The sequence below is a fragment of the Sceloporus undulatus genome, chromosome 1 (assembly GCF_019175285.1).
Source record: "Sceloporus undulatus isolate JIND9_A2432 ecotype Alabama chromosome 1, SceUnd_v1.1, whole genome shotgun sequence".
NCBI lineage: Eukaryota > Metazoa > Chordata > Lepidosauria > Squamata > Phrynosomatidae > Sceloporus > Sceloporus undulatus.
Genome location: NC_056522.1, coordinates 98,490,123 through 98,503,759, shown reverse-complemented (window position 1 = coordinate 98,503,759; position 13,637 = coordinate 98,490,123). Strand labels below are relative to the sequence as shown.

At 39.5% G+C, this 13,637-nt stretch overlaps 1 protein-coding gene across 1 annotated transcript in view; it reads left to right on the top strand.

Annotated features, from left to right (window-relative positions):
* Positions 1 to 13,637, top strand: part of LAMA2 (laminin subunit alpha 2) — a 590,097-nt gene that overhangs the window by 155,907 nt on the left and 420,553 nt on the right. Inside the window, 2 exon segments of the mRNA XM_042456962.1 lie at positions 5,347 to 5,517; positions 12,964 to 13,076. Coding sequence (XP_042312896.1) covers positions 5,347 to 5,517; positions 12,964 to 13,076 — 284 coding nt within the window.

Genomic DNA, 13,637 nt, shown 5'->3' with positions numbered 1-13,637 from the left:
CAATGCCCAAATGTGCTGTTTGGAATGTGGGGAGGGGGGGTTGGCCAGAAAGGGAAGTACATTTCTGCCATCTGTCTAGGAATAATGCCTAAATGTCCTCCATTTTGATCATGCCTAAGAAACATGCATTTATATTAACATTTTAAAAAAAAACATCAGATTTTTTTCGCATGTCCTCCATTTTTTAAAAAATGTGTCCTACATTTGAAAATGTTGTCCTATATTATTTAATTATTTAATTATTTATTTTTTGGCTCCCCCCCATTGTCTGAGGGACACCTACCCGGCCCCCGGCTCAAAAAGGTTGCCCACCCCTGCTCTAAAACCTTTCATCATAGGCTGTACAGGTATTCTCCAGGAAGTACAGGTTTCCATATACACCTTGTAACACACTTGGCTACCTAAACTTGAATAAACCAATATCAGACTCCATGAGATAACAACACAGTGAATAAAAGTCCAGTAGCTTAATTCAAAGAAGACACAACAATATATTGCCAACTCATAATCCACTAGCCAAATTAAGAACTGGATAATATCAAACCCATGCCAAAATGATACAGAATGAAGTAGGCCCAAAAATAAAAAGGAAATGATATTTGGCCAATTTTGATAGTTCCCTACTTAAACTCAAATATGGTAACTGGCTGAACCCAGGCTAGAACGGTGGAGAAGGTGATAACATGGTGGGTGGTCACTGTCAAATGTCATGATCACCCTATGTATGACATTCTGCTAGTGGGCAGCCAGCTGTCTTTACACTCCCCTGTCCCTTCAGAGAGGAAGGAACAGGATTGTTTCTAGAGAGCCTGATATTCAGGCAAAGGACTTTGATACAGAATCCTTATCCAGCTATAGAAACCTATTGGGTGACCTTGATAGCAAAATGTTGAATAACTCATGCCACATAAATCCTATGGTACAGTCACCATACGTTGATTTGAAGATATTTAACAACAACAGAAGCCAATCACTGCTATTATTTGCATGTACATCAGAGTGGGAAGGTACTGTATAATATTAGGGAGGTGGGGAAAAGCTATTTTTCAATGTTCTTTCCTTGCACAACACAAAAGGTTTAATAGTAATAATAATAATAATCTGTACTGTTGTAGATAACAATCAGAGTTGGAGAAGAATAAATGTTGTTACTCAGTTCATACTACTGTACAAATGAACAAAATTCAAATGAACTAGTTCATATTATAAACCAGGTAGTCTGAAATTTGGCAGCAAGACTAATACTTTACTAAATGTATCAAAGCTATTCAGTAGTTAGTGAATAGACAGCTGTCTCATGTTACACGTTACTATAGCAATTTATGTCCATATTCAAGCTGCAGCCAATTTTATAGGCCAACCCTACAAACTGGTAAGTCAAAGTTCTGAACAGAAACTCACACTGGTCTGTCCCAAGTGAGCTGCATTTTTGATTCTGTCTTGTAGTTGCATTCACGGATGAAAAAACAGGGGGCATGTTTATCAAATTTGCAGATGACACCAAATTAGGAGGAAGAGCTAATACACAAGAGGAAAGGATTAAAATTCAATCATTAAAATTCGCCTGCATCTGTGGCTGGCAGGCAAAACATCAGGAATAAACTCTTCTAGAACATGGCCACATAGTCTGAAAAACCCACAAAAAACTATGGATGCCGGCCATGAAATCCTCCGACTTCACATTCAAAATGACCTTAATAAATTAGAAATCTGTGCCAAAGCTAACAAAATGGATTTTAACACGGAGAATTGTAAGGTACTGCACTTAGGGTAGAAAAATGAAATGCACAGATAGAATGGGTAATACCTGGTATAATGAGATTACATATGAAAGAAAACCAGAAGTTGAAAAATAAAATACACAGATATAGGATGGGGGACACCTAGCTGAATGAAACTACATGTGAAAGGGATCTAGGAGTCGAAGTAGGCCACAAGTTGAACATGAGTCAACAGTGTGGTGTGGCAACTAAAAAGACCAATGCAATTCTAGACTGCATCAATAGAAGGATAGTGTCCAGATCAAGAAAAATTATAGTGCCACACTATTATGGTTTGGTCAGGTCTCACCTGGGATACTGTGTCAAGTTCTGAGCACCACAGTTCAAAAAGGATGTTGACAAGTTGGATCATGTCCAAAGGAAGGTGGCTAAAATGGTGAAGGGTCTGGAAACCATGCCTATGAGGAGAAACTTAGGGAGCTGGTTATGTTTAGCCTGGAGAAGAGAAGGTTAAGAGATGATATGATAGCCTGCTTAAATATTTGAAAGGATGTCATATTGAGGATGGAGGAAGCTTGTTTTTCACTGCTCTAGAAAAACTGAGGCCTGTTACAGACTGCCAAAATAAAGCTTCTTCGGGTCTCTTTGGAGGTATGCTCTTTAAATGATGCATGCATGCTAAGAATCCAGAAGCTGCACTAAAGCTGCACTCCAGTGCTTAGGAATGGAGTGTGGCTTTGGCGTGACCTCTGGACTCTTAGGACCCATGCATCATTTAAATAGCATACCTCCAAAGAGAATCAAAGCAGCTTTATTTTGGCAGTCTGTAACAGGCCTGAATCATCAGAAAAGGACCATGCCAAAAAGGGGTGGTAAAAGCCGCTCCTTTTCGGTGGGTTGGTTGAGGACTGTGGCAGCCTGGATTGGAGCAGGGTGCATGCGCTTGTCGTGGCCCCAGCATAAATGACACTGATGTGACCTTGCTGTTTTCCTTTTGGCCTGCCCATCTGTCTTGGGCCTAAGCCAAGAGTGAATCTCTCTTCTCACTTACTGTGCTGTTCAGGCACGCACATCACCTAAGAGAAAAGAAATGGGTCTGCATCATGAACATGCTTGGGTATTTAAATTTAAACCATGAATCAAATTATCTTGATATAATTAATTTAAATTTAAAGAAAAGGGTGACAGTGCATTTGTTTTGAGGTGGACATAGCACTTCTAATTACTAAATTAACTCAGATTTTGATACTAAACAGGAATACTTTTAGTTCTGTTCAACTTCATTTGTGAGTAAACTTAGAGTTACCATTAGAAAGCACAGCTTTATAAGGCCTTAATATGGTGGAAATATCTGCCAGAGGCAAGAGTAGTTGGAAAAGAGCTGATTTGAAGTGGAAAAACAGCTGGCAGGGAAATTGTTAGGCTCTTTCACTCTTAATGGCGATTTCCCAAGGCTTGTTTTAATTAAGAAAAAGGCCACAGGAAAGTGTTATATGTATCTGCATCTACTATTTAGTTTCTCCTAGAAGGCTATAATGTTCTCATCGCTGGAAATTCACATAAGCTTTCTTAGGTTGGTTTGCACATGTACAAGGAATTGTAATGGCTAACTGAAAGAAAATATACAAAGAAAGTATATGTTAGTGTATGTGTGGTATATGTTAGTGTATGTGTGGTATATGTGTGTGTTCCTTGACTTTGTTTTTTTACCTTGTCATTTTATATTTCTGTAATATATAAATTATTTTCTGCCGCACCACATTATGTTTCCCTGCTTCTATTAGATGTAGCTATATGTGCAATAGATGAAAGCAGCAGGCTGGCCTTCATGTTATGCCTAAATAATTTCTAGTGTTTATGTTATTCATACTACAAAGCCACAGACATAATAATGGGGTTATAAATTTATGGGGTCACCATAAGTCTATAGGTGATTTGGAAGCACATGCACACACACACACACACATATGTCAGTCTACAAGTGGCGCAGATGATTCATTTGCACTTGCACTACCCCATCTTTATTGTTTATCTCTTCACAGGAGACTACCATAAATATCTCTAAATTATTTGGGCCTTGGTGATGGGGTAGGAAACACAGCAAATTGTAACAATATAGATTTTAAACCAGAATAAGAATGGGAATGTAATCTGTAAAGATGTGGCGAGCTGCAAATTCAATAAAGTTCTGGCTATTGATTGACTGGTTGTAAAAATTGAACAAGTTAGCAGCTAATTGGTTGCCTTGCATAGGTGATATGTTTAACATGGCTTTTAAAGGGAACACTGGAGTCACTAACTTAGAATGTCAGAGGATAACTGTACCGTGACCAAAAAGGTCAGTAATTAAATGACACACAGGTTAAGTGTGGAGACAGACAAGAGAGCAGAGATGGCAGATCAGAAGGAAGGGATAATGCTGCATTAATTTCTCAAGGAAAAGCAAAAGAAAAGGCTGAAGAAATCTGTTACACATTCAAGCCCATCCTTGGCAGTTTTATCTGAGGTTATGCTTTGTGCTCATTAAAGTCTGGATTGAGGGACAGGGAAAAAAGCCAGTTGTGGGGGTGGCAGACATAAGATTCCAGTGTAATTCCCAGACACAAACAAAATTCCACCCACTGTTGATGTCTTTAGCTTTTCCGGGTGTCCAGCCACATTCCTTTTTTATTATTATTATTATTGTAGCAAACCCTAATATTTTGATCCAGTGTATTTTTGAGATTTTGAAATTTCTCCTCCTTCTAACAAACATTCTGATTTGAACTGGAGAGTGGGATGAATATTATCAATATGGGGCTCTTAAACTTTTTGTTTGTTTGTTTTGAAGTAAATGATACACCTGAATTAATTCAAACAAATGTGAATATTTTAGAAAGACAATAATTTGTGGAGACAAATGCATATTGTATTAATTGGGGGGAGGGTTGGGGTTTTGGGGGTTTTAAATTGTATTTTTTAATTGTTTGATGTTTTAATTATACTGTTGGAATCCACTTTGATTCCTTTGTAAAAAAATGGAATACAAATAAATATAATAGTTCAATGTAGATTTTGTGTGTTTGTGTGTGCGTGTCTGTGGGTAAGGCTATGTGTACAAATGCCAGAAAAGATTACTTTCATCAACAACTAGTGTGTACTGACAGATTCAGATCCAAAACACACTGCAGAAATCATCCAGTTTGAGACTGCTTTAACTGCCCTGGCTCAAGTTTAGTTGGGAATTGTAGTTTATTGTGGCACAAGAGCTCTTTGACAGAGAAGGCTAAATGGATCACAAAACTACAGTTCCCAGAATTCCCTAACATTGAGCCGCTACACTTAAAGCAGTCTCAAATTGGATTATTTCTGCAGTGTGTTTTGGACCTCAGTCTCCACTTTCCAATTCTTACCCCAGGAGTATTAATTCTAGAGATGAAATTCACCAAAATATTTTGATAGGTTTTGTTGCCATGCTTTTTCCTTTGTTCTATCTACTTCCTAAATTCGCTGTAGTAGTCCAAATCACAGAAGCAAAACTAGTATAGTATGGATGTGCACTTTTAAAGTGTTATAACAGAATTTACATTTCTTTCAGTAATTTACTGCAACATTTCAGCTTTATTTTTCATTTTTATTATTTCAGGTTTGTTTCCAGCAGTGCTGAACTTGGCTTCTAATGCCCTCATCACAACAAATGCTACCTGTGGTACAAAAGGTCCAGAAATGTACTGCAAGTTAGTGGAACACGTACCTGGCCAACCAATAAGAAACACTCAATGTCGGATCTGTGACCAGAACAGCAGGTTTCCAAACTGTACGTGTAACATTTATTGGTTAACATTGTTAATCTCCTTTGTGTGTGCATGTGTCTAATCCTATTTTTCAGAGCCACAACTAACATTGGAGAAAATAATTGCAGTGTGTTTTAACTAGATTCTTTTAATTGTTTTTAAATTTTTGTAGTAAAGTTTTTAAAGTGTTTCTATCTTGCAAGCCACCTTGGGTCCCTTTCTGAGAGAAAGGTGGCATAAAAATGAAATAAATAAATAAAAATAATAAATGAGGCTAATCAGTGCTCTTGCTGCAGTATGTGCCACCCAGTATGTGTTTGTGTGTGTGTGTGTGGGGGGGGGGTGCTTTGCCCTTCCTTCCTTCCTCCTCCCCACCCACCCATTTTGCTCCGGGGGGGGGGGTTGCTGCAGCCTCTGGAGTGTTACCCAGTACAGTCCACACCTTCTGAGTGATGCCCCTGGGGCTAATACAAGCTCTAGGATTTAGCTGGACTGACATGAGGAGAAAAAAATTAAATTGCTTCCATATGTTATGCTCATGAGCCTGCTTGGGCTTCCTTGTGGCTAATATTTAAGTAGTGAAAACAGGAATGACAAAATGCTTAAATATATTTAAATATTATGTACTGGTAATTTCACTCTTGAATTGATTGGAATGTTTCATTTTGTTTAATGTAAAAGAGAGATGCGTGTTTGAAGAGTCATGTTCCCTTTTGGCTAATATGTCAGTGGATACAAGCTGATTGTCTGTGGTGTCACTATAGGAGTGTGAGGTGTGTGGACTGCACTGGGTGACACCTTCAGAGGGGGTGCCAAGCCATCGCCAGGTGCATGTACCTGGCCAACCAGTAATGGGGGAGCCTGCAAGGAGTGCATTTCTACTAGAGCCCCCCTCCACCTCACTACCTGATCACTTCCACCTCTACCTCATTCTGGACCCCAAGAGCCCCAATATGGCCCCCAGGAGGCATGCACTGACAACATGCTTCCAGCAATGGCTGCTTGGAGTACTTGGCAGTGGCAGCACCAATGCCTCAGTGTGCAAGGTGGGCCAGGTGGAGTTCCCTCCAGCCACAACTGCTGTGGCCACCATCCTTTACCTTGATTCACCTTGCCCACCTAGCTTGGCTGGTTGGCTGATGGCTGGTCAGATTGGGATTTGTCCCTTCAACTGCCCCCACCCCCTTGGATGACCCCCTTGCCCTCACAACTGCCCCTCCCAAGCCTTGAGTCCTTTCCCAACTCAGTCCCAGGAACTCACTTGGGAAGCCACTGTCAACCTCCCCAAGGATGAGACACACCAATGCAGATACAAGTCCATTCCACTGAATTTGGCCCAGAACTATCCCCAAATAAACTCCTGAGGGCTGCATTGAAGTCTGTGCCTTGTTGTTGTGTGCACTGAGGCAAATTGAGGCTGGCCAGTCAAGGGTGGGAGGAGGGGGCAACAGGACGTTGGAACATGGTCTAAAATGCTAATCCTAATTTTGACAGCTCTGCTCATGCATACCATGGGAAAGACATTGCAGTCATTTTCATTTCCCATGGGGGAGGGGGTACAAGTCTTTTGTAAAACTAATGGATCTAAATTGCCCAAGGTGAAGTCACCCCAGACAACTTTGCAAGTCACATAGTTGCTGGGAGGGAGATTTACTAGCAATTCATAGTGTGACAGGAAAGGGGGCAGGGAAAGATGGTATACTGAGGCGTAGCATGGTGTAGTAGTTAGAATGTTGGTCTCAGTTTGGGGGATACAGGGTCTAGCTGTGACTGAGCCATTACATGTACTGATTAGGTGGACATCCAGTGCCTTCTGAAAGGCGTTTACTGATTAGGTGGACAGCCAACGCCTTTTGATTTCAAGGAAGAATCCCATGCCTGCCCCACTGGTGGTTACCAATTTACATCTTCTTTAATTATTGTAAATTCCTGTTTTGATTGGATTGGTTTTTAATGCCTTTTTAAACTGTTGTGCTACACATTGATTTAGCTATTTTTCTTTAAGCTGTATTGTAAGTCTCTTTTGTTCCCTTTTTGGGAGAAAGGAGGGATAATGAATGAACTCAGTCCCAGAATCCAGTCTTGTGTTTTTTGCTCCCTAAATGTTCCAAATTCACCTGAGGGGCACATGGCTACAACAAGACAGAGTCCCCTGTCTCCTCCCCACAGGAGTCTGCCAGCCTGCTCCCATTGCAAAGCTCAGGTAGCACTGCTCAGTGGTGATGGGAATGCAATCTTTACATGCTCAAGAACTCAGTTATGACACCCACACTGAAAAACATGCTTCAAGATTAAGTTCCAGTTCAGCATTACCTCTAAAATACTGACACACTACATCAGCTCATTCCTTCCACTGCTACCCCAGCTTTTTTATTTCAGATATGGGGGGAGGTCCATGGAGGTGACACCATGAGTTATCACACTGGACAGCACCCTAGTGATGCTATTGCTAGTTGTGAAGGTGGGTGGAGCTGAAGCCAGTGGTGGAGGGGAATGTAGAAACCACCTATATCCCCACAGTCACTCTGTTTTTCTCTCTCTCTTCACTTGGTGGGATCCTGGAAAAGAACAAACATCTTTTATAAAGACCTAGTCACTTACAAAGAGCTTTAGATGTTGATTATCATTCAGATTTTCTTTCTTGCTTGCTCTACACAGGATTCTCTACCTTCTCTTCCTTTTTACTTATTAATGCTCTCCCTGGAGTAAAGATCAGCTTAAAGAACAGAAGACTTCCCTTAATCAATGATGTCTTTGCATTATTGTGAATAATGTTTTTCTAGGTTAAGTGAATCCTGATTTAATTCCTAGTAACAGTAACACTAATAATAGTAGTAAAGATTGCAAATGTTAAAATGCTGAATTCAGCCTACTACACATTATGTGCATGCACACGCACACACATGTGCACACAAACACACAACCCAGGACTGTTAGCAATAGCAATAGCAAGTACATTTCTATACCATTTATCAGTGCCTTAAGCTATTTATAATGTTTAAACTAATTGCCCCCAACAAGCTTGGGTACTCATTTTAGTGTCCTCGGAAGGATGCCAGGCTGAGTCGACCCTGAGTCCCTAGCTAGTATTGAACTCACGACCTTGTGTTTTGTGAATGAATGGCTGCATTACAGGCATTTAACCACTGTGTCACCAGGGCTCTAAGTGCTGTCTTCTTGGTCCAAATCTAGCAATGGGATTGCCCATATAGACATAGTTGATATCTATAATGGTCCAATAAGAAGCTGTGCTAACTAATGCTGCCTGGTTGCTCTCATGGGTCCTTCTCTTGATCAAATAAGAGAATCTACTCATCAAAAAAGTATTCTACATATCAGACCAAGTCTTTACTCTCTTCTGTTCTTGGTCATGCTGTAATCATTCTGTATTTTTCCCTGGCCATTTTCAAACCTCAGTTTCCCTGGCTATTTTCAAACTTTCCCAAGAAAGTAGGAGAGCAAGTAACATTATTTGCCATAACTCAGAGAGCAATAGCATACAATTTTATGCTTTGGGAAACATCAAAGAAGAAGAATATGATCACCTGCTTATCCATGTGGGTTTATGGTCATCAGCACCTCTAATAAATCCATGTTGTGGAAAACCTACTTAGAATCCCAATATTTAGGCAGGTTGGGGAACTTTGGAAGTTGTAACCTCAAAAAATAACTTTTTCAAGTTCTGCCTGTGGTTGAAATCTGAGGGCTTTTTAATCTTAATGCCTCACCCTATAAATGGCATCTTTTAAACCTCTGCAAACTCCCCGTGTATTGTAATTTATCTGTCTCTGTTAATCTGCAGTGCAGCCAGCCATTAAAATACATGGTCTTTCATTAGAAACCCATCTCATTTTTGGGTCTGCAAAATGTTCATTGGGCAATATGAACTGTTTTATTTACCCAGAGATAGCCCTTTAATAAGAGTGCCATGGAATGTAACCAGACTTTAAATGGTCCCCTTGGAATTTATGAATCTGATGCGCCTCCCCTTAATTACTGTAGAAGGAAATGAACACACACTCCCTGGTTAATCATATGTGGGCACAAATTAAAGACCACACTTTGATGGGTTGCCTGTATGAGCTAACTCCCTTGTCATTCATTAGGCTGGTCTGTGTGTGAAGCCTGCAGTACTATCCATTTTTAACGGCCCATGGATAGTATATTTTGTCTCATTCCTTTTAAAACTAAGAGAATAGATTCTAGCAATTAATCAGTGGTTTCAAATTAATTAAGATTAAACTTCTGTAATGGGATTACAGTTAATTGTACATTCATCTTTCATCCCTCCTTTTCATGACTAACCCTCATATCAATTTGAATTGAGAAGGCTGATAGCAAAATTTCCAATTAGGCAACTTCTATCACAATCACCTCGGAGACCTGGGTTTGATTTACAGCTGATTTCCACCCCTAAAATACTTTTAAGCTTATTTCTGAAAAAAGATCAGACATAGTTTAAAAAAGAGAGAGAAAAAAGATCAGAGACTACCTAGAGCAAAGGTTCTTCTTTCTCTAGCCTTTAGTATCTTTTTAAAATACAAAGATGAATCCAATAATAACTCAATTCTCTCTCTAGTTTTATAACATGCTACAGAGAATGCTTCCTAATGCCGTTGTATCATTTGATGTTTATGTACAGTTTATTACTATTTTGCTATTACTATTTGCTATTTTAAGCCTGACACCCCCTCCCCTCCCATAAAAGTGCTTTAATTGCACTTTCAAATTTACTTTTAATTGTGCTTTCAGACATCGTGGGTTTTTTTTTTTTTTAATTAATGAGACAGGATTCCTTTTCTTCAATGGGACACTGGTGTGATACAAAGATAAGAGATTGAAGATCATTAATTTGGCTAGTCCACTTAAATACATTGTGACTTGTACACAAATTCAGGATAAAATAACCAAAAGTCCCATAGACCTTCTTGTTTTTATACTGCCACAGATTAACACAGTTGTATATAAAATAATATATATTATACTCAGATAATGGATATTTTGTTCTTATCAATGTGCAGAAGCAGAAAGGAAATCAGCATGCACAGGGAATAGCACAGGCTTGAATGGGACTTACATGTGTTAAAGGACACTGGGCACTGACCTTTAAATAGATATTTGCATTCAGTAGTTAGCTGCTGCATATTCAGTCATGACCCAGACTTCCAGTAATGATCACAACATTAACTTGGAGAAGCCAGTGGAATCTGGACATTCAATATAGAACTTGGAAGTCACTAATTTAAAAACATGAGTTATGTGTAATCAATTCTTGTTATAATTGTATTACATTATGTTACAATTGTACTACATTAAATTACTTTGTAGTTTGAAAAGAGATATTTCTTTCCATGCAAGAGACTTAAGCTGCATCTGAGCTGCAGAAATAATCCACTACTTTAACTGTCGTGGCTCAATGCTATGGAATGTTGGGAATTGTAGTTCTGTGAGACATTTAGCCTTCTCTGTCAGAGCCATGGCAGTTAATGCAGTGACAAACTGGATTATTTTTGCAGTGCAGGTGCAACCTGAGTTCACTATTTATAAAATGAGTCACAAAGATCATCTATATGTTTTCTGTTTAGGTTTATCTTTATCTTTTTCAGTACAGTTGGAACTCTGTATCTGCAGGCTTGCCATCTGCAGATCTGAGCATCCATGGATAGCAAACCCTGTTGTCCCCAAAGGCCATGCATGCACATGGCCATGCTAGCAGGCATGCATATGTTGTGTCACCATTCGAGAGAATGGGACTTAAGGTTCCACATTTTTTTGTATCCACGGGGTGGTCCAGAATGGCTCCCCTGTGGATATGGAGGTCCAACTGTATATTTTGTTAACTATCCCTTTCTCTCTCTCTCTCAGATTCTAGCAGTTACTACTAGAAAAACTAGCCACGTTATTTGAAAAGGTTTTCACTATGGCATGACTCAGTAAACAATGTATTCTTTCTCTTCTTCACATTCTCTTAATGTTGTCTCTGGCCTTATCTATACTAAGGATTTACATCAGACTCACCCAGGTCCCAGTGCAATCTGTCCAAAAAATATAAGGCTGCATTTGCAGCAAAACCACTGTTTTATGCCATTAATCTGGTTTAAGAGAACCCACATTTTACTCCAGAGTGCTTCTAGTTCTCTTGGCTATCTGGACAGCTGGACTGGATCTGATTTGGCTCAATTTAGTTGCTGGGGCAGCAAGCACAGTGCCATTTCCATCACCAGTGCAGAGAAAGAGCAAGATCCTCTTCAGAGCCACTGCCACCAGTGATGTCACTAGGGTTGGTGTCACCTGGTGTGAGAACTCGTGATGAAACACCCCCCATTGACCTCCTCTCATAACACACCATACAAAATCCTTAGTAATGTTTATTGTACTAGTGTTGATCACCAGTCATAATTCCTATATATCACTGAATGTAATGGCAATAGTTGTGTTATAAACAACTATCAAAATTCTACCTTTAAATTGCAATATCATATGGACAGCCTAAATGTATTTACATGTACATAATTTTATGTGTTTAAAGCGTAAATTTGGTAAGATGTAATTTTAAAGATTTTTAAAAATCATTATTTATTTATTTTTTTTAAAAAATTAAAACTTTTTTTTAAAACTGAAGCTCCCACTGAGCCTGCCCCAGTCATGCCATCTTTTCAGCTGAGCTCCAGCATTTTAAAGGGATGCAGACAGTCTGTTTTTGCCAAACAGTAGGTGTTTGAAAAGCAGTGATGTCACTCCCCTTTGGTTGTCATCTGGTATGGCCCACACACCCCACATCCCCAAGTGAAGCCCCTGACCACCAACACTGCCTTACGAGCCAAGTAGCTCCTTGGGAAAACTTGTCTGTCATCACTGCTTTTGCTGAGGTCAGAATAGGGAAGCTGTGCAAAATCAATGAGGAGGGGTAGAGGGACCCTCTTCTTGTTGATCACATGGTGAGGATGCCTGATGGTGACAGCTAGGGCCAGTGAAGCCAATGGTTGGCCCATGTGCACAACAGTGTGATATTGCACCAGATTCAGCTTGGTGTGGGTAGACACCATTATGGTTGGTCAGATCCTGATGCCACAGCTTATAATACAGCTTTGTTGCCTATAACTCAACTTCTGTAAGCACACTACGAACATTCCAAGGTGATTTGGATGGCCTATGAGTAGAACTGAGGACATGTATTGTGGAGCTTTCTTTCAAAGTTATTTTACTTTTTGGTTGTGTGAGTGCTAAAATGTTCTATGTTTAGCCTTCTCTTTCAAATCTAAGTATGTCTTTGAACTGTATCTCATAATAAATTTTTAAAGTCTGCAATGTGCTGTAACAAGTACTGGAAAATAATTGAATTTGTTATATTATAATTATAATTCTGTATTACAAGTTAGCCCTCACGGGCTTGTGAAGCAAATACAGTGAGATAGAAATGGAGACCAGTTCATTTCTAATTAATATGCACTTTATTGTTGATCTAACAGTGAGGCACCCGATAACAAATGCAATTGATGGCAAGAATACTTGGTGGCAAAGTCCAAGCATTCAGAATGGGATGGAATATCACTATGTGACCATCACACTGGACCTGCGGCAGGTAACCTTTATTTTATCTCCCTTTCTCTGTGGTGAAATTGCTTTTATGTTTTTCCAGTCTACCAGCAGTGGTCCTTAGCATCTATTGGTAGTAAATATTCATCAGGCACTGATTAATGCCGGCAAGTTAAGATTTGAGGTATCCATGGAATCATAAACCTATTTTCCCATCAATGTTATTTATTAATTGCTCTACTTAAAACATTTTAAGTATTGACCTTCGGTATATATCAGATTTTTGAGGCAGTATAAAGCATAAAGTAAATTCAAAAAGCATTTTGAAAAAAAACACAGTAATGTTAGGGAAGGGCCATAACACAGTTTGCTTTCCTGCCAAATGTTTCCAGACTCAATATTTGGTATTTCTCAGTAGGACTGAAGAATACTCCTTTCTGAACCTCTGGAGAGCTTTTACCAACCAGTATAGCCCAGCTATGAAGAGAAGCTGGGTCAGGATCTACTAGTGGATCATTGGGTGATTTGCAATGGTTTGACAAGAATTTCTGACTCCCAATTACTTGACAGGTAGCAGCAACCAGTGGCATCCCTAGGGTTGGTGTCA